This window comes from Cydia fagiglandana, chromosome Z (genome assembly GCF_963556715.1).
Source record: "Cydia fagiglandana chromosome Z, ilCydFagi1.1, whole genome shotgun sequence".
Lineage (NCBI taxonomy): Eukaryota > Metazoa > Arthropoda > Insecta > Lepidoptera > Tortricidae > Cydia > Cydia fagiglandana.
In genome coordinates this window covers 805677-832930 of record NC_085959.1, presented here as the reverse complement: position 1 = coordinate 832930, position 27254 = coordinate 805677, and the positions used below count along the sequence as shown (strand labels likewise).

The 27254-nt window shown below is 38.0% G+C and overlaps 1 protein-coding gene across 1 annotated transcript in view; it reads left to right on the top strand.

Moving 5' to 3' along the window:
- The window catches only part of LOC134678969 (uncharacterized), a 58539-nt gene extending 31676 nt beyond the window's left edge, over positions 1-26863 (top strand). The window contains exons 6-9 of the mRNA XM_063537729.1: positions 7554-7728; positions 23644-23791; positions 24099-24251; positions 25040-26863. Of these exons, the coding sequence (XP_063393799.1) occupies positions 7554-7728; positions 23644-23791; positions 24099-24251; positions 25040-25156 (593 nt within the window). The 3' untranslated portion in view covers positions 25157-26863. The remainder of the gene's footprint in view (positions 1-7553; positions 7729-23643; positions 23792-24098; positions 24252-25039) is intronic.
- The last annotated feature ends 391 nt before the right edge of the window (positions 26864-27254 follow it).

Genomic DNA, 27254 nt, shown 5'->3' with positions numbered 1-27254 from the left:
GCGTTAAAGATGTTCTGGAGCTCCTTCAGTGCAGGTTTACCTCCCGCTTTCAGAAGCTCGTAACGCCGCCCTCGCCTGGGGCTCTTCCATTTTTAAGCTGCCTGAGGGGCATCTCGATTTCGTCAGTGCTGATTTCTGGCAAGTTTTCGGTAAAGTGGCGGATTAATGAGGCTCTCGAATCCTCATTTTCGGGATCTGGTTGAGATCAAACAATTTAGATACACACAAAATTTCATCCAAACTGGTTATAGTAAATCAAATTTGGCCATATACCTAACGAAAAAATTACTGTATTAAACGATAAATAAAATAAAATGTAGAAATATCATAACCAAAATATGACAACACTTAAAAAATAGTAGGTATATAGGTATAAAAAAAATATCACGAAAAAAAATTAATTGTGTACAAAAAAGTTGTGAGATTGTGATTTGTATACTTTATTTTAACTTATTTTCATATTTATACGATAATAATATTGATATATCTTAGTTATATAATGAATTTCTTCAATTATACGAATAAATTATAAATACCCAACAATTTGGGTAGATACGGGTAAATATCGGGTAGATTGGGTAGTTTTGGGTATTTTCCCGGTATTTACCCGCTGGCGCCCATCTCTAACCGTGCATGGACATAGGGGCTATTCATAAATTACGTCATTTCAAATTAGGGGGGGGGAGGGTCTGGACATCGGATGATGGTAGCATGGTAGCATGACGTAGGAGGAAACGGGGTCATTCGAAGCATGATTTTTGGATGGTTTTAGGGGGGAGGGCGTCAAAAATCGTCGAAAATCGATGACGTAATTTATGGATAGCCCCGTAAGTACTACTGGTAAAACATGCTTCTAACTCAATAGATTATAAGATTACGGCAATAGATGTTTTCAAAATATAAGGGAAATTTTATTGTTTTCAAAATATACGGGAAATTTTATGAGCTATCCAAAATTATAAATTTTATTGCTGTATAATGTTGTATAACTAAGTAATCATGAATTTTGTTCAGCATGGGTTCTGTGCACCGTCACCTTGCTTGAGCCCGGCCATCGTTGAGTTTTCATTATATTTCCGGCTCTATTTTTCTGATACTTGGTGGATACCATTTGCAAGCATATTAAATTTTCTGTGAATTTTCTGTAATCGATTGTTTGAAATCTGAGGCCCTACATTAACCATTTTATTGAGAAAGAAATAATGCATTAAATATAGCGTGAATTTTTTAGAATAAAATCAACAAACTATTTATTAACTTTCCAAAAATGTTGTTTAGTTACCGTACAACTATAAACATATATGTAGGTATGCCAGGACCAATTTCGCCAAGCAAGCAAGCAAACACACGGCGCGGCGAGCGCCTGGTAGACCAGCAGCATTCTATTATTGTTTGACAGTACATTTTATAATGTAGGTATCCAAAATGAAATGGTTCTGGTTCAGGTTCTGTTATAAAATATCGATATAAATGATGGTTTGTTTGTTTTGTCTTTTATCACAAAAAACTTAAGTATGTTTTGAGAAAAGCCCAGTTCTAGGTTCATAACATCGTTAAGTTCGTAGCTTTCATGATTGCGAGACCACTGCATATAAAGGACTTAATATGTGTGTTGTTATTTGACTCACGTCTACACGTAAAAGGTTTTCAAATCCACTCCGTAGTTAATAATTTAAAATCACCTTGACATCTGAGGCTTGTAGCGTTTTAAAGGGATATTTGTCGCCGCACGCTCCAGTATGCAAAATAAGTGACTACTATTTGAGTAGCACCGTAGACGTAGCACATTATTTTTCTGTGCCACTATCTTCTTTCGTTGCATTTTTGTAAGCTTACAATCTGATAACTTGAAGGAAGCGCTGGTAGCCTAGCGGTAAGAGCGTACGACTTGCAATCTGGAGGTTGCGGGTTCAAACCCCGGCTCGTACCAATGAGTTTTTTGGAACTTATGTACGAAATATCATTTGATATTTGCCAGTCGCTTTTCGGTGAAGGAAAACATCGTGAGGAAACCGGACTAATCCCAATAAGGCCTAGTTTACCCTCTGGGTTGGAAGGTCAGATGGCAGTCGCTTTCGTAAAACTAGTGTCTACGTCAAATCATGGGATTAGTTGTCAAGCGGACCCCAGGCCCCCATGTATGAGCCGTGGCAGAATGCCGGGATAACGCGAGGAAGAAGAAGACAATCTGATAACTTGAAGTAAAATCTAATGGCGAGTAAATAAAAACAAGTAATAAAATTATTTTAGTGCACTGATGCCGGCGTTATCTGCGGATTTATGTTGGCGAAATTAATTATACTGTCAACAACTAGGTACATATACTAGGTGTATTATTAAAACAAAATTTTAAAGGGCCTCTTTGCAAATTTATCTTAATGCAACATATTTTTATTTGTGGTCTACCACATTTAATTTTGGAAACAGTGAACAATAACTATCCGTGAATTCCGGTTTTAAGTATAGTAATATAGTATAGTAACATTAGGTCAATATTGAGTAAACTATCTATATTTATTTACTATTTTATTTTACGGTTTAATTTATAGTTTTTTCTGCCTATTGATTTATTGGCGTTTGGCATTGTAGTTTTAGCTTGTAAGTGTGACTCTATTGACAGTTATAAGATGTACTACGGTATTTAAATAACGCTCGTCTGTAACTACATGATCTTAGATCTATAATAGCGACTCATAACTTCTCTGTTCGACTGTAAGTCATACAAGAGAGTTAAGTAGCGATTGCGATATAAAAAGCTATAAGTAAGTAGAAGACTATCACACGTTTAGAACCTACTCATATAGATATTAAGTTTGTTCAGTTCATTTTGAGCTATGGGGTTGTGCACAAATCACGCGAGGTTCGATAGGGGCAGGGGGGTTCACGAAAAAAATCACGATAGGTCACGTTGGGGAGGGGGGGTATAAGGAAACCTCACGTGTATTTTTCTACAGTGAACGAAACTAAGAAAAAGAAACGTACCACATGGGTAGATACTCTTTCTCGGTTTCGTTAAACAAAAATCTTCACTCCGCACTTCAAAATAGCGAGACTATTTAACGAAAATTTAAAAATAAACAAGATTTTCTATATGCAATACTGTTTTTCTTAAAATTAGGACGAAAGAAAAAATTTCAAAAAAATACATGTGAGGTTGTGTGAGGGGAGGGGGGAGGCCAAAAACCTCACCAAATATCAACAAGGGGGAGGGGGGGTCAAAAAGTAGCCAAAAACACCTCGCGTGATTTGTGCACAACCCCTATGCTATAACACTAGCTAGTAGATTTAGTAAGGAACACAAATGTATGGAACAGCATGCACTTTAGTCTCAGGCAATGCCGCTTCGCACGATTGTTCCTTAGGTCAAACAAAGTCGATCTGGCCCGGTAGTCGGGAGATCGTACCATGCAGACCTCTCAAAAAGGGAGAGTGAAACGGTCGGCTCCCCAGGTCCAATCTATGCTATATTCCTTCCTAGTCTTAGCAACTAGGGCAAGTTATATATCATTTTCGAAATAATTATTATACATTTCCATACAAAAAAATATTTTTGTACACAAAAAGAAAATGTTATGTAATTTTTTATGACAATTTTAGATGTTACAATCACCGTGTGGCGATTTGCACTGAATAAAAACAACGGGTTGCACTCCGGGAGTGCCGACAGAAGTGAAAACTCAATGACTAGTCCAAAATGTCTGCAGCACTATGTATAATTGACCCATCCTCCTTTCTATTGAAAAACTTTAGTTCTGAAATTGCTGGCCAGTGAGCTTAGCGTTAATTATTTAAAATTCGAATAGAAATTGTGAAGTTACCTTGCAGACCTCGCATCTAAATATTTGGTCAACATATTTTGAGTTATATTCACATTTATATTACTAGAGTTCACTTTTATTAGCGATTTCATCAAGATGTAGCTTTATTGAATTATATTTGAGTGATATAAAGTTAAAATGTAACTGTGAGCCCAAGCGCGCACCACGACTTTTTGTCGCGCGATAATTTAGTCGCAGAAACGTAACGTATGTATGTATGTATGTATATGCGACAAAAAAACGCAGCGATTTTAAAATTGTGATTTGTCACATTTTTCCTCGACTGCTCGCGACGCGATTGTCGCAAAGTGAATTGCAGCATACGGAGTTGTATGGCCCCGCGCGCACTGCGATAATAAGATCGCACCCGGACCTCAGTCGGCATTTCGCTCTTCAAGCGTCAACATGTCGGAACCTGCTGCTGAAGACGCTAGATGTTGACCATTTAATTATGGAAATAGACGGGGATCACCTTTGTGGTATAAATACTCAAAGTCATACAGCGATCACATATTAAAGACAACGTTTCATGACAAACGACTGGTACGAAATCCATGTTGAGAATGACTGTGCATAATCTCAAATAATTCATTAGCACATTTCACAGGTTTTAGGTAAACATTCACTACAGCATTATTAAATATATTTACACCTTTCAAACAAATCGTCGACTTTTTCATCGCAGTGCGCGCAGTGAATTTTCTGCGATATATTACAGCGCGATTCTAAAATCGTGTCGCAAAAACTAAAATCGTGGTGCGCGCTTGGCTTGTGATACTCGTATTTCAGCCCGTACAAGATTAGAACATTGAGCTTTATTGCTTAATATAAAAGTCCAGTTTTAAATAATTGACCTGATTATGATACGTTATGACTAAAGTTCTTTGGTGAATAACATTGTCCGTCACACATGACGTCAGCGATACGTTACGCGTTACGCTGAATCGAGTTTATCATTTTTTTCCCACCTCAAAAAGTGCTCAGCGCCGCTAAAGAAGTTTTCACTTCAACAAGTCGGACGATGTAGCCCAATGTATTCTTTGTTCAGAAAAATATCACTTTATAGTAGGCATTCATACATTTTTTCGTAATAAAATTCATTAATTTAGCTAGGTAAAAAATCATATGTTTTCAATTATTTTTAAAATGACTAATCTTATGACTACAGTTATTGAAAACCCAATTATAGTATGTTCAATATTCTTTCAAATGGTATTTATCACAAACTGATCAATAAAATAGAACCCGAGAAGTAATGAAAACTTGACGCCGGTCGCCCGCCATTTACGTGACGGCGCTTAGTGACCCATGCTGAACAAAATTCCTAATTATTTACTTGGTTATATGTATAATATCATTTTATTTATTTTATTTTATTTTTTATTTCAAACATATTACACAGTATTACAGTGAGACACTAAGGCACTGTGGAATGCAAACAATATTATTATTATCCTAAAACGTTAACATAAAGTTGTGTTATACAATAACAATAATCTTAAATACTAACTGAAGACGGGTGATCATCCATCGCCTCGCATAACCTCTTACATTCGTCACATAACGTCTTCCAACTACTGGCAAAAACATCGCATTCAGGTGCTGACTTGAGAAGTGCGTTTAGGTATTGTAAGGCGCGAACTAAAGGAGAGTTCCTGTACGCCACAGTGCGCGCTTTGGGAACTGCCAGTAAGTCGCGATTACGTGGCCTAAAATTAAATTGACTGAAACAGAGGGGGCACAAGAAGGCGTACCAGTTGTGAGACCAGCTGTGGACAGTCTGAATCCCCACGTATTATTCGGCACGCCCCGGTCACGAGAGCATAATTACGCCTCACTTCCAGGGAGTAAAAGCCCAGGGTGCCAAGCAGAAATTTCGTCGGGTAAAGGAAGGGATAGTACCCGTAGGTTTTTTTGTATAAAAATCGCAAGAACGCCTTTTGGATTTTTTCTAGAAGCAGGGTATAGGTGACCTCGTGGGGGTTCCACACTACAGACGCTGCCTCGAGTTTGCTCCTAACCAGGGCGGTGTAAACAAGTCTAATCACAAAGGGGTTGTCAAATTCACGAGCATTGCGGATGACGAAGCCTAATCTCCGATAGCAGTCGGAAACTAGGGTTCTTATGTGGCCATGAAAATTAAGATTTGGGTCAAATATGACACCCAGGTCTTTGACAGTGTCAACGCGTTTTATTGGTTCAGATCCCAGCGTGTAGTTCACAGATGCGGGACAACGAGCACGGCTAAAGGACATCACGGAACACTTCTCAGGGTGAAAAAGCAACTTATTTGTGATACTCCATTCATAGATCCGGTTAATATCATGTTGGAGCGATGCAGAGTCGGACAGTTGCTGCAGACCATAAATAAGCTTTAGGTCATCAGCGTAAAGCAGACATCGGGCACATCTAGAGAGAGACGCCAAGTCATTAATCATTACGCCGAACAGAAAAGGACCTAGAATTGAACCCTGGCTTACTCCGGAGCGAGTGTGGTAGGAATTGGAAATGAAGCATCCGTGCTGTACGTACTGCTGCCTGTCGCGTAGATAACTAGCAAAAAATTGGAGCAGTTTTGGAGAGAAACCGATGGTACATAACTTCCTGAGTAGTATATCGTTATCTACGCGATCAAAGGCTTTTCTAAAATCGAAATACAAGACGTCCACCTGTATCCCCTTATCCAAATGCTCGGAGACAGAGTCTACCAGGGTTAAAAGGTTCGTCTCTACTGATCGCCTTGGCCTAAAACCATGTTGGGAGTCACAGAGATAGGGCTGTATTTGAGAGGCTACATGCCTGCTCACGATAGATTCAAATAACTTTGCGACTGAGGAGAGAATTGCAATGGGACGATAATTTTCAACTTTAGTTGTATCGCCCGACTTAGGAATCGGCCGCACCCGTGTTACCTTCCACTGATTCGGGTATTCCCCAGTGCGCAAAGCTAGGTTGAAAATGTGAGCTAAAGGCAGTACTAGCCAGTTTTTGCAGCCCTTTAGTATATACGCTGGAAAGGCATCCGGACCCAACGAGCTTTGGGGCTTTAGACGAGCTATACCTGATTCTCATACACCAATAAAACTTATATTTTTGGAAAGCTAATGAAATTTCGCGTACATTTTGTTAGAATATAATTGGAGTAAAGTTACAATTTATTGAGTTAGACGCATGTTTAATCAGTACTTATGCCATCCACGCACGGTAAAAAAACATATATTTTAAAATATTTTGTAAACGACTACAGTTATGATGAAACAATAATAGCACGTTTAATACTCTTTCAAACGACACCTCACACGAACACACCTCACCGATCGGTCCCATAGCCCACTCCCCCCCCCCCCTTTTGTCGACATGTCCCCTCCTCCATTAACTAAAACCGGTCAAGTCGTATTCTAGAGACTACGAGGAACACATCCATACCAGTTTTAGGTATTTAGAAGAGATGTCGACGACTTTTCTCGATCCACGCCGTTTTCCTCCAGAGTCCAGACTATTATTAGGCCACCAGCGCTTTTTCAAACTTCAACTATATAAGTAATTAACGTAAGTTGGGTGATAGTGCAACATTATGGTACCATCGAGTTGATCTGATGATAACTGACTGTTGAAAGAAATCAGCGATAAAAGCTTGTATTAAAACCATTTTTTTGATATAAAAAGTTATTAAAAAAGGACTGCGCGGATATTTTACAAGATTTCAAAGTTTAAATGTGAATATGAACATTCCAGGGCCCGACCACAAGGACATAGCCACCGTGCTCATAGTCGGCACCGGCGGCCTCGCGCTCTGGGCTCTGCGCATAGCCACCCACCAGTTCCGTCAGTCTTGCTGGCATGATCGCGTCCGGATATCCGTCGCCACGCTCAACGATGAAGGTTTTCTGTATGCCAAGGACAGCGAAGAGTGAGTATTGTTTAAAATACAATCGGTATCATCAATAGATAGCTATAAAATATATTGGAACATAACGAAGGGATAATAGTTATTTGTTTTACAATTTAATCTCTTGTGGTAATATTGATATTCGACCAAGTAAAAGATTCCAAAATTGAGCAATAGCGTAACGGGTGATTCGAAAAATGGAATCTTGAGCATTGCGAGGGTTTCAGGACATGAGGGTTAACCCCGCGTATGCTTAGCGGATCCGTGCGTGTGAATTTAAACCTATTGTTTTAAATGTCAAGGTCACTTTTTCAATGATTATATTTGACAGGCCGCATAAGAGGGGTTACATAATTTTTTCTCAAAAATTGACGGCGAAGTCGACTTTGACGTTTAAAAAAAAGGTCGCGAAGTGCGCTGTTTATGGTCAGTAAAAAATTAAAAAGTTCAAAACATTGCAGTCTCGATTTTGGGACTGCAATGTTGCATACAAATTCTATTATTTGTCGAGTTCCAAACTTTTTAAAAGTTTAAATAGTCATATCAAATGAAGGCACAGGCCCATTAAGGTGGATGTCTAGGGATGGGATGCCGATTATCAGCCAAAAGATGGCGTCACTGTGCACGAATTGTGGATTTTCACTATTTCTCCCAAAATACAAAGTTTCATAAGATGTGTTGATATGTGCGAAAACTATAAAAAATACTACATCTAAATCGAGACATGTTCAACTCAACATTGTCTCATTTCGTTATTACCGGAATCCAACTGCAAAATATTGCAATTTCTTGCATTCACGCACACTTACGTACTTAAAGTCACCTTAAAGTCAGTGTCAAATGTCAGCACATTCGTAATGTTACAGTAAAGTAACCTAGAGGGCGCAGCGGATGAAATGTTTATTGTTGAAAAAAGATTGGAAATTAAATAATAAATTCTTGTTTGAGCAACGATTAAGAATTACAACGCATTCAGAAGCAACTAATGTTTTCGACCATCAAATGTCATGTGCTCGTGGCACCCGTAGCCTCTATTTTGAAAAAAATCAGATTGTAGCTAAGATACATGGTTCAAACCCCGACAATGCCAGTTTTTTTTTATTTTATAATTTTAGCATTCTCTTTTGAATTATTTTAAGCGTATGTTATTCTTCGAAACTAAACTTACGTGAGTAAAATATTTTCAGTATTTTAATTATTTTTTAATAATATTATGGGAAGATTTATAAAAGTATTTTTATTTTCCGATTTCAAAGGATATAAATAATGATTAAAATAATTAAAAAAAAGTCATGCATGAGGCTAATTAGGATCGCAGAATAGGTATATAAGAAGTCAACTATCGACGAAGTATAGCTGGTCAAGCAGATCTTGTCAGTAGAAAAAGGCGGCAAATTTGAAAAATGTAGGCGCGAAGGGATATCGTTCATAGAACATTTGAATTTCGCGCCTTTTTAGGGTTCCGTACCCAAAGGGTAAAACGGGACCCTATTACTAAGACTTCGCTGTCCGTCCGTCCGTCCGTCCGTCCGTCTGTCACCAGGCTGTATCTCACGAACCGTGATAGCTAGACAGTTGAAATTTTCACAGATGATGTATTTCTGTTGCCGCTATAACAACAAATACTAAAAACAGAATAAAATAAAGATTTAAATGGGGCTCCCATACAACAAACGTGATTTTTGACCAAAGTTAAGCAACGTCGGGAGTGGTCAGTACTTGGATGGGTGACCGTTTTTTTTTTGCTTTTTTTTTTGTTTTTTTTGCATTATGGTACGGAACCCTTCGTGCGCGAGTCCGACTCGCACTTGCCCGGTTTTTTTACTGACAAGATTTGCTTGACCAGGTATAAAATAAGTTTCCAAAATTTTATTGAAATGATATACCTACATGAAATAATCAAATACAACACATTTACTTAAAATAACTTTTAAAATAAGGCATATAAAATTTCCAAAAAGATGAAACAAAATAAATAAATAAATACAAAAAGAAATGAGTCTTCGAGTTCGTGGTTTGAACCCTGTCATGCTGTTCAACTTGTTAGACTTATACTCAGTAGCTAAAAGCCACTAGACCATTTGACCATAGTAGACCCGGGCGAAAAATGCCTTCTTATTTAAGTAACCCATTACTGTCAAAAATATCAAGTTTGAATTGATTTGAAATATAATTTTTCATTGTCGAGTTATTGACATCCAAACGTTGCGAGCATGTTGTACTTTAAACCACTTGGCAACGTCGCACGGGGAATTCTTCTGAAAATGTATGTCCTTTTATATTTTGATATTTATGGATATATGAGGATTCTTCTACTTATGTTGCAAATTGATTAAATTATCGAGAGAAAAATGCTAATGCAAAGAAAACAAGAAATATCCGTTTCATTTCTCATGCTATTGATTCGGTTAAATTGTGTTCTAATGTATGGGGAAGACAAACTAATTATAGCCAGCCTTTTATGAATGTAGTATGATACCATAGGGTATGGTGCTTTACGCACACTAGCGTCCCTTCCCCTCCCCCTGACGCAACCCCCCCTTTTTGCATGAAATATGTCCCGGTACACAGTTTTTTACATTTTTTGAGGAAAGAATATATTTTAGGAAAAAAGTGTCAATGAAAGAAATAATCCTTAATAAATTCTTAATAAAAAAGGTCATATTCATTTTTTTTATATCATGCACCTAATTCATGTATTAGCTTGTCAAAATTCGAAATAACATAGTTTTTACTTAGGGTTCGAAACTCATTTATTATACACGGTGTAACATGAGGAAACCGAATAATTTTAACAGCGTATTCCTGATCACATTTAGAGACAAAAATGTCCTATAAACTTTTTTGAAATTCGCCTAGTTTCAGAGTTAATACCAATAAAAAAAAACAAGTTTCTATTGTTACATCCAATCCGCATTGGGCTAGCGTGGGGACTATAGCCCAAGCCCTCTCGCGCATGAGAGGAGGCCTGTGCTCAGCAGTGGGACGTATATAGGCTGAAATGATGATGATTGTTACATAGTTCAAAACGCCTTTTTGATGGCGATGTTGTTACTATGGGATTTAGTCTAAATATCCTTATTGATATGTCAAAAAGTGACAATTAAGTAACACGTTGCAAAAACTATGTTTACCGAAAAAAAAGTAAAAATCCATGTTAACTGACAAGTTTACCAATAACATTTACTTTTTATGTACATACATATATACTCAAAAAATTAAAAAATTGCGGCCAAGTGCGAGTCGGACTCGCGTTCCAAGGATTCCGTATATTACACAATTTTTAACAATGTATTTTTTATTTTATTTATTTATTTATTTAGATATTTAATTCAGGGAACAAGGCCCATATTACAAATACCTTACAGACTAACATACATATGTATTTTATAAACTTAAAACTAAACATTATTTATGCGAAACGTGAGTGAAATCTTTAAAAAATCCGTAGGAGTCGGATCAAAAACTGTAATTAAGTCCGACTCACGCTTGACTGTACATTTCTAATAGGTTTTCCTGTCATCATAGACCTATTTTATGTATTTTTTCAAAATTTTAAACCTAGTAGTTTCGGAGATAAAGGGGGAGGGGGGAATAGTCATTTTTTGCCTATTTTCTTGAATAACTTCTAAAGTGTTTATTCGAAAATTATAAAAAATATATATTTGAGATCCTTACAATAAGCTCTTTCATTTGATATGTAACATGATATAGTTTGAAAATTTTTATTTTTTAATTTTTTCATTTACCCCCCAAAAGTGGCCCCCATGTTTAAAATTCATTTGTTTACAAACTTACATATGTGTACCAGATTACAACTTGATTGGTCCAGTAGTTCCGGAGAAAATCGGCTGTGACAGACGGACAGACAGACAGACGCACGAGTGATCCTATAAGGGTTCCGTTTTTTCCTTTTGAAGTACGGAACCCTAAAAACAATAAAAAAAATTGTTTTCGGCGAAATTGACCTAAACTCATACAAACATTTTTTCCTTCTTTTAATTTGACCTCAGAAATAAAATCTTTCGCATTTCTTGAGGACACCTTGTATAATAAGTGTTATAAAATGAATATATAACCTTTTTTACTAAGAATTTAATAAGGAACTATTTCTTTCATTGACACTTTTATCCTAAAATGTATACATGAGGTCAAAAAAAGGAAAAGATGTAATATGTGTTTAGGTCAATTTCGCCAAAAAAAAAATTTTTTTTGGTTTTTTTTTTAATTTTATGAATGAATTTGTATACAAAAAATTGTCACTTAAAATGGTTTTTTTTTTCGTAAAACTTAGTTTTTGTAAAGTGTTACTTGTCACTTTTTGACATATCAATAAGGATATTTAGACTAAATCCCATAGTAGCAACATCGCCATCAAAAAGGCGTTTTGAACTATGTAACAATAGAAACTTGTTTTTTTTTTATTGGTATTAACTCTGAAACTAGGCGAATTTCAAAAAAGTTTATAGGACATTTTTGTCTCTAAATGTGATCAGGAATACGCTGCTAAAATTATTCAGTTTCCTCATGTTACACCGTGTATAATAAATGAGTTTCGAACCCTAAGTAAAAACTATGTTATTTCGAATTTTGACAAGCTAATACATGAATTAGGTGCATGATATAAAAAAAATGAATATGACCTTTTTTATTAAGAATTTATTAAGGATTATTTCTTTCATTGACACTTTTTTTCCTAAAATGTATACTTTCCTCAAAAAATGTAAAAAACTGTGAACCGGGACATATTTCATGCAAAAAGGGTGGGTTGCGTCAGGGGGAGGGGAAGGGACGCTAGTGTGCGTAAAGCACCATACCCTAAGGTATCATACTACATTCATAAAAGGCTGGCTATAATTAGTTTTTCAAAAAGCACAATTTGACCGAATATATGAAAGAGGGTCATTGTTGTTGTAAAAGGTGTGCAGGAAATGATACGTTTCTGCACTAGAGCAGTTTAGGTTCCAATTACAAGTACGATTTTATTATTCTTTTTACAATAAGCAATTGAAATTTGGGTATAAATGGATTTGTTATACAATTTCCATTCTGATATTTGACTCCCCATTCCATAAATTACTTTTGGCCAAATTGTTAATTGAAAATACCTACTCTCAAAAATACCTACTCTCAAAAATACCTACTATAAAAATGTATTTAAAAAAACACATGCATTTTACTTTCCTCGTATGCGAAATGAAAAGTAGAGTGTTTTAACTCGGGTGAAAGGCAGCATTTTTGAAAAAAAACCAGGCAAGTGCGAGTCGGACTCGCGCACGAAGGGTTCCGTACTATAATGCAAAAAAAAACAAAAAAAAAAGCAAAAAAAAAACGGTCACCCATCCAAGTACTGACCACTCCCGACGTTGCTTAACTTTGGTCAAAAATCACGTTTGTTGTATGGGAGCCCCAATTAAATCTTTATTTTATTCTGTTTTTAGTATTTGTTGTTATAGCGGCAACAGAAATACATCATCTGTGAAAATTTCAACTGTCTAGCTATCACGGTTCGTGAGATACAGCCTGGTGACAGACAGACGGACGGACAGCGAAGTCTTAGTAATAGGGTCCCGTTTTACCCTTTGGGTACGGAACCCTAAAAGTATCATCTACTAATGTTATTGTTATGCACAAGCAGAAGATATTATAGAATCTTGTTTATTTACAAGAAGATGACATTTTTCTCCACATACCTATAGTAACAGCACCAGTCATGGGACATTTAAGAAGAAATTTGGAGTATTTATGATATTTCCCTTATACATGTAACTGGTCTACCGCTTAGCGTGTTAAAAGATGAAAGTCCTATCCGTCTTTCATGTTTTAGGCGTGTTGTATCAAAGATATTGCAATGAGTTTCCACATACTTAACAAATTAAAACTATGTTTTTTTCTTCTCCAGTCATGGACACCAAAGCTCCAGTAATGGGCCCCCAGTAATGGACGTGGATCCAGTAATGGGCCCCCTATAATGGACATTGCTCTATCAGTATAAAATATTGAAATGGGGTATAAGTTATGGCAAAAAAATCAATTTTTGGTATAAGCTTTTATCGATGAATGTATTTTTCTTTCCACAGCCAATTATTATTGTATTAGATCCATCGAGACAATTCTAATATACCTAACACAATTAGTTAGGGTTTATTTCGATAAAATTCCCATGGCCACCTCCTGTCTCCATCATAAGATCAGGTCGATGTTATCATATATAATATTGCATTATCATCAGATTTGCATACTTAATTACGTACTTACAAAAAAATTCAATTGTATCGGAAATCGAAAAGTGGCTCAAATTCAGTTACCAAAATTTGACCCACACAAACTAACAGGGCAAGTTAAATAAAAGTTTGGAAAAACGATATTAATTTATGCGAAGTCCGAGAATACCTCCTGGTTGACGTATTTCGTAACTACATTTTACTTCTGTATTGTTTAAACATGAAATTATGCCATGGCAAGCATTATAATGTCAATTGTCCCATTATAGGAGGCATGCAGTTTTACAGCTCCTATAATGGGATTGGGCCAAATACCACTATTTTTTTTACATCTGTGGAGTCACAACATAGTGTGTTGTATACATTATCTCATGGTAAATGCAATTAACAAAACACATTCTAGTTTTCATCGAGTATTAATTAATTAAAATTTAATAAATTAACTCACCTCTCTTAGCGAAGTTGTTAAGAATTCGTAGTGGTATTTTTTTTCAGTGACACGACAACTTTTGGGTTGACGCCAATTTCTTAAAAAATAACCAAATTTAATGAAACTTTAAATTGAAACAGCTCTAAGACTCATATTTATGATAATATACAGACAGTGTTTATAAACTATTTTTAGATACTTATTTTAGAGGATTTGTGGTTTTTTGTCCCATAACTGGTTCCACGTCCATTATAGGGTCCACTACTATATATATTTTTGAGAAAAATATAGCTAGGTATTTTAGTTTAAAAATCATTGTTACAATAAATATAGGCTTTTCCAGAGAACATTTACCGAAACGAAAGCAGAATTCACAAGGGTTTTCGGTGGACGACCGTAACGCGAATGATTGTTTGGACTGACCTTTCTATAAATATATTAATGTATTTTATTGTGTAATAATCATAATAATTATTAAGTTATATTAAATCTGGGAATGAAATTATATCAGAAAGGAGATTCTTAAATGAGTAGGTATACTCGTAACATGCTTTGTGCATTAAATATACCTCCCTCTATTGAGTGAAAATAAAACAAAATACACAGGTAATCTGTGTTGCGGTTTTAAAGTGCCATCTGTTACACCTTTGACAAATTAAAAATGATTACTTGTCAAATGAAGTCGCCATGTTAGAATTACACCGATACTATAAGCATCACTCACACAAACAAGCAATGAGGCAAAATTTTACCAATATTCAAAGGCTTTTTTCTTAATAATTTTAATCAAAATCTAGTATTTTTTTACGTTCTGCGAAGACAGAAATATATATACTACCCAAACATTACATATACAAGTGAAGAAACCCTATATAATAGGAGCTAGGGTGCCAAGAAAGTTGTATGAAAATCGAGCAAGGAGAACCACCTTAAACAGTCAAACGGATGATTAGTAATAATTATTATAATGTTGGTACTGCGACTATTAAGCTGCCTCAAATAGCTTGGCGTATTTTTGGTAGAAAAATACACTTCTATGCATCAATGTCACGTTTTATTGTCTGTGAAAATTTGTTAAGAAACAGTTTAAGGCAGAGTATGTATAAGTTAGTCTGAATTTACTGAGTCGGTAGTGCTGCACTCTGGCGGCAGAACATTGCAGTAGTATCCCCTATTGTAGTTATTTTTTTTTGTGAAAATATATACGTAAGAACGTTACTTCTGTGAAATATTTATATTATAGTTATATTTTTTGTACCATTTAAAAAAAAAAGCACTATGGTTAAAGGTTGTCCGTTTAAAACGCATCTTCAGTCCGCAAGTAGCTACTTCCGAGTCTTGACAGTAATGTACTATTGTTATCGAGCGAACATATAATAGTACATTATTGTCGAGGCTCGGAAGTAGCTACTTGCAGGCTGAGGATTCGTTTTAAACGGACGACCTTGGGAGTCCGTTTAATTGAATCCGAACCCAGCAAGTAGCCTTCCAGTCGAGTCATATATAGTGCTTTTCTCAAAAATGGTGCAAGAATTATAAATATCATAGAAATATTTTACAAAAGCAACGTTGTTACCTATATATTTTCAGAAGAAAGCCCTTGCCGCCTTTTTATTTTTTTAATAAAAAAATAGAAGTGTATTTTTCTGCCGAAAATACGCCAATCTATTTGAGACAACTAAATAGTCGCGGTACTAATCATCTGTTTGGCTGTTTAATGGGCCTGTGCCTTCAATTGATATGGCCATTTCAACTTTTAAAAAGTTTGGAACTCGACAAATAATGGAATTTGTATGCAACATTGCAGTCCCAAAATCGAGATTGCAATGTTTTTAACTTTTTAATTTTTGACTGACCATAAACTAAGCGCTTCGCGACCTATTTTTTAGACGGCAAAGTCGACTTTGCCGTCCATTTTTGAGAAAAATTGGTTTAATAACAAGATTTCCGTGAGATACAGACAGCTATTAAGTATAAGAACGGGTCACTTGACTTAAAATACGTGAGTGACCCGTTCTTAATATACAAAATTATTGCATCAATTTAAGGACAATATCAAACAAAATTATAGTAAATTGATTCAAAATTGACTATAAATTAAATGTGTAGTTTATTAATTAAAATCATTATTTAGAAGCCAATTCTATCGGTAGATATAAGAAAACAATAATAAATTCGCGTTTGATAATTTTGAGTCTTTATAGGCTGGTGTGGTGAAAATTAAATTATTTTTGTTTAATAGTATTTTGATTGGCCGTATATGGTCTTTAGAGGTCTGTTGGCTATGTAAGTTGGAAACGCTGGTTCGATTCCGGTCTTGGCCATTGGGGGGCTTTTGTGTATTACGCCTGTTTAGTTTATAATTGGAATATATCTTTATTTTGAATGATGTTGATTGTAGAAAAAGTTGTATATGCGGTAAAGTAATAAGATGTGTGGGCGGGGTGACCCCGCCCCCGCCCGGCCCCGAGCCGCCGGGGGCGCGACCCGGCCGACGGCCTCCCGGCGAAAATCTCATCCTCCGCACGAGCCCCCACCGCCGCCCGTACTTTTTCCCACGGACAACTAACACTCACCGAGACCGCTATTCTAAAAACCCCAAACAAAATTACGTGGCATCGTTTCATCACAAAATTCCCATAGACACCGCCCGTCTCCATCATCAAACCAACTCTCGACAGCACCATAAGATACCCGACGATAAATATTGCACATCGAAATTTCGGCTTCGTGGAGTGTTGTCTCTTTCTCTCTCGTTGTCTCCAATATTCCCCTTCTAAAAAGCAATGCGCACTATTTATCGCCGGGTACTATAATATTACATTGTCACTCGACGTATTTATGTATGCAAATTTTCGTTTTCATCAAAAACCAAAAAGTACACGGATCAAAGGTCATTGGGCGTTTTAGTCCCGCTTCATACACTTTCCCATACAGAAACCAAATTAATTTTAAAATAAACAATTTAATCCCACTTTCTAAATATACTTTTTTTATGGATCAACCGGCACAAAAAAAGTATTCAACAGTATGTATACGAAGTAGTATTATTAATATTTTTACTTACAGCATTATACAAAAGTGTCATTCATACAGCATGATAAACGTTTTATAAGCCAATGACAAATAAAATGTTATTAATTGTAGGTAGATACCAAAATGCGCATACGACGCCATCGCTTGAACTTTTTTACCGTGGACCACGCATCAAGAAGTGATTGTAACGTTGCAAATTAAAATACATTAAACTTTTAGCTAAATATAAGAACAAGAAATGAAACAACCAAACAGAAAGGTCTGCTAGGCAAACAAAACTCAACCAGCCTAACACATAACTAACGCAACAATATCTTTAAGCGGTTGTTGCGTAAGCATTTGCTAAAACAAGAGTTCGAATAATATCCATCATTATTATACTTATAGTATGTATTGTATAAATATGTATGTAGTAGTTTATATATATTTTATTTATTTATGTAGTTTATATGTATAGTTTGCTTTTTTTATTCACTGAATAAGTATATTTCTCTCTCTGCACCAATTGTAGATGTCTGTTTGGCCCTATGGTTGACTGGTAGAAAATGCCATTTGGCATTAAGTCCGCAATTTGTACATTTTTGTATATACTTTGTGCAATGAAGTTTAAATAAATAAATAAATATCTCACAGCAAAATAGACTACCCACCCCTCTTTCATTAGCACAATACTATCATATACTAAACCTGCAAGGAGACAAAGAAATAATAGGCTAATGACATCATAGAAATGATGCTGCGAACAAAGAACAGTCAAAAAGACGAAGAAAACACTTTACCCTCAAAAGATCACACAATAAAGCTTATAAATATAATAACTGAACTGAATGCCCTGGATCGGAGCATCCGCCTACTGCTCACCGTATATGTCACACCCGGCCCATTTTATTAACTGAACTGAATGCCCTAGACCGGAGCGTCCGACTACTGCTCACCGTATATGTCACACCCGGCCCATTTTATTAACTGAACTGAATGCCCTAGATCGGAGCGTCCGACTACTGCTCACCGTATATGTCACACCCGGCCCATTTTATTAACTGAACTGAATGCCCTAGATCGGAGCGTCCGACTACTGCTCACCGTATATGTCACACCCGGCCCATTTTATTAACTGAACTGAATGCCCTAGACCGGAGCGTCCGACTACTGCTCACCGTATATGTCACACCCGGCCCATTTTATTAACTGAACTGAATGCCCTAGACCGGAGCGTCCGACTACTGCTCACCGTATATGTCACACCCGGCCCATTTTATTAACTGAACTGAATGCCCTAGACCGGAGCGTCCGACTACTGCTCACCGTATATGTCACACCCGGCCCATTTTATTAACTGAACTGAATGCCCTAGACCGGAGCGTCCGACTACTGCTCACCGTATATGTCACACCCGGCCCATTTTATTAACTGAACTGAATGCCCTAGACCGGAGCGTCCGACTACTGCTCACCGTATATGTCACACCCGGCCCATTTTATTAACTGAACTGAATGCCCTAGACCGGAGCGTCCGACTACTGCTCACCGTATATGTCACACCCGGCCCATTTTATTAACTGAACTGAATGCCCTGGATCGGAGCGTCCGACTACTGCTCACCGTATATGTCACACCCGGCCCATTTTATTAACTGAACTGAATGCCCTGGATCGGAGCGTCCGACTACTGCTCACCGTATATGTCACACCCGGCCCATTTTATTAACTGAACTGAATGCCCTAGACCGGAGCGTCCGACTACTGCTCACCGTATATGTCACACCCGGCCCATTTTATTAACTGAACTGAATGCCCTAGACCGGAGCGTCCGACTACTGCTCACCGTATATGTCACACCCGGCCCATTTTATTAACTGAACTGAATGCCCTAGACCGGAGCGTCCGACTACTGCTCACCGTATATGTCACACCTAGTGATGTGCCGTGGGAATTTCCCGGGAACAAGGAATATTCCCATATGGGAAATTCCTGGGAAATTTCCCGGTGTTCCCGGGAATATTCCCCAAACAGGGGAATATTGAAATAGATTAAGTGTATTACAATTTTCATTAAAGCTAGCTGTAACGACAAGTGCGTTTGCGTTTAGTAAAATAAAGTAGCCAAAAACCGTAAAATGCAAAGTGGCTTTCCAAAAAACACTTGGAAAGTGGATTTGCTTACAACATTCGACACTTGAGATGTTTCAAAAAAAATATATGGCATCACTTTAAGCCCCCGATGTACCTGAATGCGAAGTCAGATCATTTCGAAATTTTCTCCGTAGAAATAGATACATATAAAAAAAAAATCTCCAAAAAATTATGGCTACAGATTATTTTATTGGATATTTTGATAATGTAATGCAAAAACATTCACAAGAACCCGTCCTTAACACTCGTATGTAGAAGAGTTTCTTGGTAAAAAGTTTACGGAACTCCACCATTCTTATTAGTACCTAACTTATTTTGACCCTGATTAAACAGTGATGATTTGTATTGATTTTGTTGAATAATGGCGTATTATTTAAAAAAATGTATTTTGGCCGAGTAATCATTCCCAGCAACTATGGGAAAATTCCCAGGAAGAATGGGAAATTTCCCGGGAAGAAAGGGAAAATTTCCCGGGAGTATAGGGAATTTACGTAGGCGAATGAGATACAGTTTATAATGTTTTTTTTCAAAGTTTAAGATGCTAAGTGTTGACTGAATTTCTGATAATAAAATAGTATATCTATGCGCCATTTCAAAATTCCCCTACTTTCCCTTCATATGGAAATTTTCCCGGGAACGTTTCCGGGAATTTTCGCACCAAGGGAATTTTCCCGGGAACGGCACATCACTAGTCACACCCGGCCCATTTTATTAACTGAACTGAATGCCCTAGACCGGAGCGTCCGACTACTGCTCACCGTATATGTCACACCCGGCCCATTTTATTAACTGAACTGAATGCCCTAGACCGGAGCGTCCGACTACTGCTCACCGTATATGTCACACCCGGCCCATTTTATTAACTGAACTGAATGCCCTAGACCGGAGCGTCCGACTACTGCTCACCGTATATGTCACACCCGGCCCATTTTATTAACTGAACTGAATGCCCTAGACCGGAGCGTCCGACTACTGCTCACTGTATATGTCACACCCGGCCCATTTTATTAACTGAACTGAATGCCCTAGACCGGAGCGTCCGACTACTGCTCACCGTATATGTCACACCCGGCCCATTTTATTAACTGAACTGAATGCCCTAGACCGGAGCGTCCGACTACTGCTCACCGTATATGTCACACCCGGCCCATTTTATTAACTGAACTGAATGCCCTAGACCGGAGCGTCCGACTACTGCTCACCGTATATGTCACACCCGGCCCATTTTATTAACTGAACTGAATGCCCTAGACCGGAGCGTCCGACTACTGCTCACCGTATATGTCACACCCGGCCCATTTTATTAACTGAACTGAATGCCCTAGACCGGAGCGTCCGACTACTGCTCACCGTATATGTCACACCCGGCCCATTTTATTAACTGAACTGAATGCCCTAGACCGGAGCGTCCGACTACTGCTCACCGTATATGTCACACCCGGCCCATTTTATTAACTGAACTGAATGCCCTAGACCGGAGCGTCCGACTACTGCTCACCGTATATGTCACACCCGGCCCATTTTATTTAAAGTTGTCCCCTACACTTTTTTTCATAATTGGGATTTTTTAATGTTATTTCTACTCACAATCATGAGCTTTTTTTTAAAGCTGAGAAAAAAAGTGTCCCAAGATTTCCATACATTGTTCGATCTTTCCATTCCGAAACCGCCATACAAAGTCTATCAAAAAATGGTAACAGAATGGGAAAAAAACCTTGGGAAAAATGTGTCCCTATTAGGATAGAAAGAGCTCGTGATTCTGAGTAGAAATACGAGGGTCGCACTGAAATATTCGGGAATGGGACACTTAGAAATAACATAATAGAATGAGGCATATAATTTATAAAAATGTAACTCTTTATAAAACTTTTAAGGTATATTCCATTTGGTTGTCATTTATATTTAAAATTTACTGACAATTTGAAAATTGTATGTCGAACATTATTTGAATTTTTGGCCAAGTGATTTTTCGGATCACATTTTTAAACGGTTTTCAATATGCCCTCAGCGAACAAATAAAAGTTACAATGGGCTTCTGTTATTTTTTTATGAACTAGAGTTCATCGTACGCTCGTTTGCAGTTAAAATTATATATGAAAGTCACTTTCATTTTATCCCATGGGTGATCTTAAAGAAGCATGTCATTCCAAAGCGACGTCAAAATTTAAGATCGCATTTGTGCTGTTAATTAAAAAGACTGCCAAAAAAGTTGCATATCGGCAGATTTCGACATTCCTAAATATTCATATGACAACAGTAAAAAAATCTTTTATATATAGATATATGTAAAAAAAACTTCAATTCCGTTGGCTACTCTACGAATTTCATACAAAACCACTAAGGCCCCAAAATCGCCATACAAAAAGGACTTTGGGATTATGAGCCGTGTGCATTACAGAATGATTACTTTCAAAAGAAAATTTATATGCGTGGTCAGTTTGAGTTTAAGTATGCATTAAAATAAAGATTGACTGTCTAGATGCGACAGTTTTCTCTATTCCCGACATTTTCAGTGCAACCCTCGTAACATAAAAAAATCCCATTTTTGATAAAAGAAGTGTAGGGGACAACGTTAAATCAAATTGCCCCACATCCGTCAGTTACGAGATTGTACCTACATCAAACAAATACATTTTTTTTTTTGCGACGCCCGCAGTTGAGACTCTGGGACCTTGGTCATCTGACATGAAGGCTTTGTCGGCGCGGCTGGTCGATTCCACAGGGGACCGTAGGGCTGGCGCGTACCTCTCTCAGCGAATCGCCCTATAGCGGTACAGAGAGGTAACGCCGCCAGTGTAATGGGGTCCTTGCCGCAGTCCGAACTGTTAGACGGGGCATATCTGTTATGATTGGGTTAAGTTTTTATACTGTAAATATTCTAGGTAGGTACTAATTTATTATTAATTTTTAATTCTAAGTTAATTTATAGTATTTTTTTATTAATTTCTATTGTTACAAATGTTATTATTGTATGTTTAATAATAAATATTTTATTAATAACAAGAATTTATAACATCTCACGGAAGTGTAGAGGTCAAAGCTTCCTAAACGCCACTGACCTCCATAACCGCGAGGTGTACAATCTTAAGAATTATTTCCTTAACAACGAGTGTAAGATACATCGCGATGCGGTGGCAGTAGACAGCAACCTGACGCCGCGCCGCTCTCCTTGGCAAACGAGAACTGGCACAAACCTGTGGCACTAAGGCACTTGTCCCACCGCCGACGATGAGCGATAAGCGAGTAGAACGATAAACTAGAAACGAGTGGGCGAGCGGGGAGAAGCGAATTGTTAGCTCCAATAGTTTTGTCGCTCGGCTATAGGCGAGTGTTCGAGTGCGACGGGCTATTTTACTCGCGTCGCTCGCTCTTGGTGGGACAAGTGCCTAAGTACTGCGGGTCGCAAGGCGGCATGCATGGGATAGTAAACAAGTACTCGCCTACGCCTGTTGTCGAGGATGGTCGTGCCACGCTCCATTAGGATCGATCTATCATCACTGACAGGATTATTGTCCTTACTATATATTCGGGTGCCGTAGGTGGGCGGTAATTAATTAATACGAATCACTAAACTTCCAAACACTTGATTTCACTTGAATATATTTTATTTCCTACTACATGTTAATAAGTAGGTAAACCGATATGACGGGGGAGTGTGAGTCAGAGAACGAACATGTTAATTAAAGAATACTGAATATAGTAGAGTCGTATACGCCGGGGCGTGGCCGTCGACGTCAGCGTCCCCATGGTGGGTACAAGTCAGCTGGCACCAGCTAGCTACAATGTCATCACTTCATACATGCAAAGTTAGCTTAGACGGACACTATAAAAAGTTTCAAAAAATATAGCATATTCCTGCTTTTTTCCTCCTAAACGTTGTAATATTTCCCTTCTTCATAAAACATAGCATCCCACACTTTTACAGACCTCTGTTTTTGTCTCTCTCTAACAAACAGAAATGTCAAAAAGATGGATAGTGACAAACCATTATCAACAGTTTAATAAATTTGACAAACATGTATAAATAAAACCATACGTATATACTCGTATTCCAAAAAAAAAACCCACCGTTCTATGAAATACTAAATAAATTTAGTTAAATGTATTTATTTTCAGAATAAAAGTAGTACAATGGAACGAGGACCTATACGAGAAACAGCTGATCGAGCGCACCACAGACGCGTGCGGCGGCCCCGTCGACCTCGTCATGAACTACGGCACCACCTCGCGTTCACTACACCGCTCACTGCAGTGCCTGGCGCCGGTAATGTCCTTTACACAGTACATGTGGCTCTAGTCAGTAACTCTGCGAGCAGCCGAGAGACAACAGCCGCTTGCGGCGGCCCCGTCGACCTCGTCATGAACTACGGCACCACCTCGCGTTCTGCAGTGCCTGATGATCTTTGGCACCGTTTCCCGCTCCTTACAGTGCCTTAAACTCCTTTATGAATATCGTCATACACAAGGACGTCGGGCCCTGAGGTGCTTCGGGGGATAGAAATGGGCAATGGGGTATTCTACGCAAAGTATAGTTGCTATATACGGTGTACTTACTCAGTGTATCCTTCCAGGGCGGCGTGGTGCTAGTGACCGAGGACGTGGGCGAGAAGCTCCTGCCCAAGTTCGCGAAGAAGGCCGAGGAGCTGCACGTGCACGTGGCGGTCGTGCCCAACGGCACGCTGGAGCAGCTGCGCGAGCTGGTGGGGCTCGTCGCCAGGGGGGAGGTAAATGTCAGGGGGGAGGCCACTCACAGAGGGCCGAGGAGCCCAACGGCACGCTGGAGCAGCTGCGCGAGCGAGTAGAACTGCTCATGATGATCAGATCAGAACTCTTCAACGACACATAGTTTTGCGATTTCGATTTTGTGGGTTAGGTTAGGATAGAACTGCGACCCTTAGAGAAACGAAATGCTACTAGAAAAGTGGGTAAGGTTAGGTTAGGTTAGAACTGCGACCCTTACAGAAACGAAATATGCTACCAGAAAAACAAGTGGATTACTATATCTGGTGATCAGTTAAATACCAGCCAATAATTTATAAGGCATTTCAAACTATTTTGAGAAGTCGATTTTTAGGGTTCCGTACCCAAAGGGTAAAACGGGACCCTATTACTAAGACTTCGCTGTCCGTCCGTCCGTCCGTCTGTCACCAGGCTGTATCTCACGAACCGTGATAGCTATATAGACAATTGAAATTTTCACAGACGATGTATTTCTGTTGCCGTTAAACAACAAATACTAAAGACAAAATAAAATAAAGATTTAAGTGGGGCTCCCATACAACAAACGTGTTTTTTGACCAAAGTTAAGCAACGTCGGGTGGGGTCAGTACTTGGATGGGTGACCGTTTTTTTTTTTGGCCGTTTTTTGCATTATGGTACGGAACCCTTCGTGCGCGAGTCCGACTCGCACTTGCCCGGTTTTTTTTCTATTAAAGATTATCTATCGCTTCTTTTTCCTTTTTTCCTGGCTTTCATTTTAGATCTCTATAAAAAAATGAGTCCCCTTTTCCAGATCGCCCCTCCCCCCCACTCGGTGTTCCCGGCCGAGCAGGCGCAGGAGGTGGTCCGCAAGCTGTGCCACTCGGAGGTCAGGGGCCGCGCCATCCTGCGCTTCCACAACGTCTATTAAGTGAGCGGCTCCGCCTGGGGATATACAGATGCGATTGCCGGAAATCCAGTGGCGTAACTATACATATATACCTAGTCATGTACATAACACCCAGGACAATTTTTGTGCTTTTGAGTCTCGAACTTTATTTCTATCAAAATTCGAGTTTAATTTGTACTTGCACAAGTAGGTACGCGGGGAGTTACGAGGGTATGCTGGCAAAGTGGGCAAAATGGTACAGTGCCCTGGCTCGAAGGACCCCATTTTACCAAGAGGCCGTGAGTATAGTACAGAGCTATCGATACCGAGCGTATGTCACACTCGATGCGCGCTACGGGCCTCGGTGTAGTTACGGCACTACGGAGCTCGACCCACGGACACATCCGTGCGTAACGGTGGCCAAATATTGATATTTGATAGATTTGTCCATCAGAAAGATCTCACACACATCTGTCTTTATCCCTAGCTTAAGGGCAGTTTCGTGATGCCTTATATAAACGAAGCTTTTTGTATCCTTCTAAAACGTAAGGTTGCCTCCAGAATCTCGCGAACTAAATTGACAGGTCAATGTGCACAATTATTTTTTTTATTATGAATGGGCTTACTCATGGCCACAGACTAGCCGAGGCGTAGACGTGGCCTACGATGGAGCGAGCTCGCCCAAAATGATACCACAGTTTGGCCAGTGCTGTTCTTATCGATATTTTCAAAGAAGTTTGAATTAGAGAATATCGCGAGAATTCACCGCTAGCGGCGCTATTGTTGCGCGGTCAGTTAAAATGTATCTTTAAGTAATTTAAATTATTTTACAATTGTTACTTGGTATTTCGAAAAGGCTGCTATTTAACTGATCACCAGATTTAATAAAATTTACTACCAAAAAAATCTACTTTACCACCCTAAAATAATGAATGATCACCAAAATTATAACACCAGTTTAATGTGAAATGATTACCAATTTTATTACATTTTACTATCCTTTTAAAGGAAATGACACCAAACTAATCATTATTAACCCAAAAATTGAAAATGATTACCAAATTTCAAACCCCATTTTAATGTCAATTGGTAACCAAATTTTTACATCTTGCTATCCTATTAAATAAAATGACACCAAAATAATCAATGTAAACCCAAAAATAGTAAATGACCACCAAAATTAGAACTCCATTTTAATGTAAAATTATAACCAAATTTTTAAATCTTGCTATCCTATTAAAGCAAATGACTCCAAAATAATCATTGTAAACCCGAAAATAGTAAATGACCCCCAAATTGTAACCACAATTGTTTCTGTATGGGTCACAGTTCAAACCTAACCTAACCAACTTTTCTAGTAGCATTTCGTTTATGTAAGGGTCGCAGTTCAAACCTAACCTGACCCACTTTTCTAGTAGCATTTCGTTTCTGTAAGGGTCGCAGTTCAAACCTAACCTAACCCACTTTTCTAGTAGCATTTCTTTTCTGTAAGGGTCGCAGTTCAAACCTAACCTAACCCACTTTTCTAGTAGCATTTCGTTTCTGTAAGAGTCGCAGTGCTAACCTAGCCCATTTAACTGATAGCAGTTCAAACCTAACCTAACCTACTTTTGTAGTAGCATTTCAGTATGCTAGGTACTAGAAAAGTAGGTTAGGTTAGGTAGGTATGCGGTGCGGGATACGGGGGGTTGAGCGGGAGGGGCTAGTAATTTTGGCATCATTTTACTTTATTTGGTAATATGTATACATTTTTTGGTAATCATAGTGATTTATTTAGGTGAAAATATTGCATTAATTTGGTCTTCAAGATTTGGTGATCATTAATGATTTTTGGTAATCATTGATTATATTTGGTATTCGAATACAATTTGAAGTGCAGTCGTAATTAAAGCGGTGGTACTTTTGTAATTTTAGGGCTTATTTTTTTGGTGTTCAGAAATTTTTTTTGGTAAGCATGATTTTTTTATTTAGGGTATGAAAGTATTTTTTGGTGGTCATTATATTTGTAGCCTTTCGAAAATTGTGCATTTTTATAGTTATAGATACAAGTATATTGGATAAACATATTGTAGGTAATTAAATAAATATTTTATTTTATTTGTTAGGAAAACTTACAGCTAGAGTAACAAGTTGTAGGTGA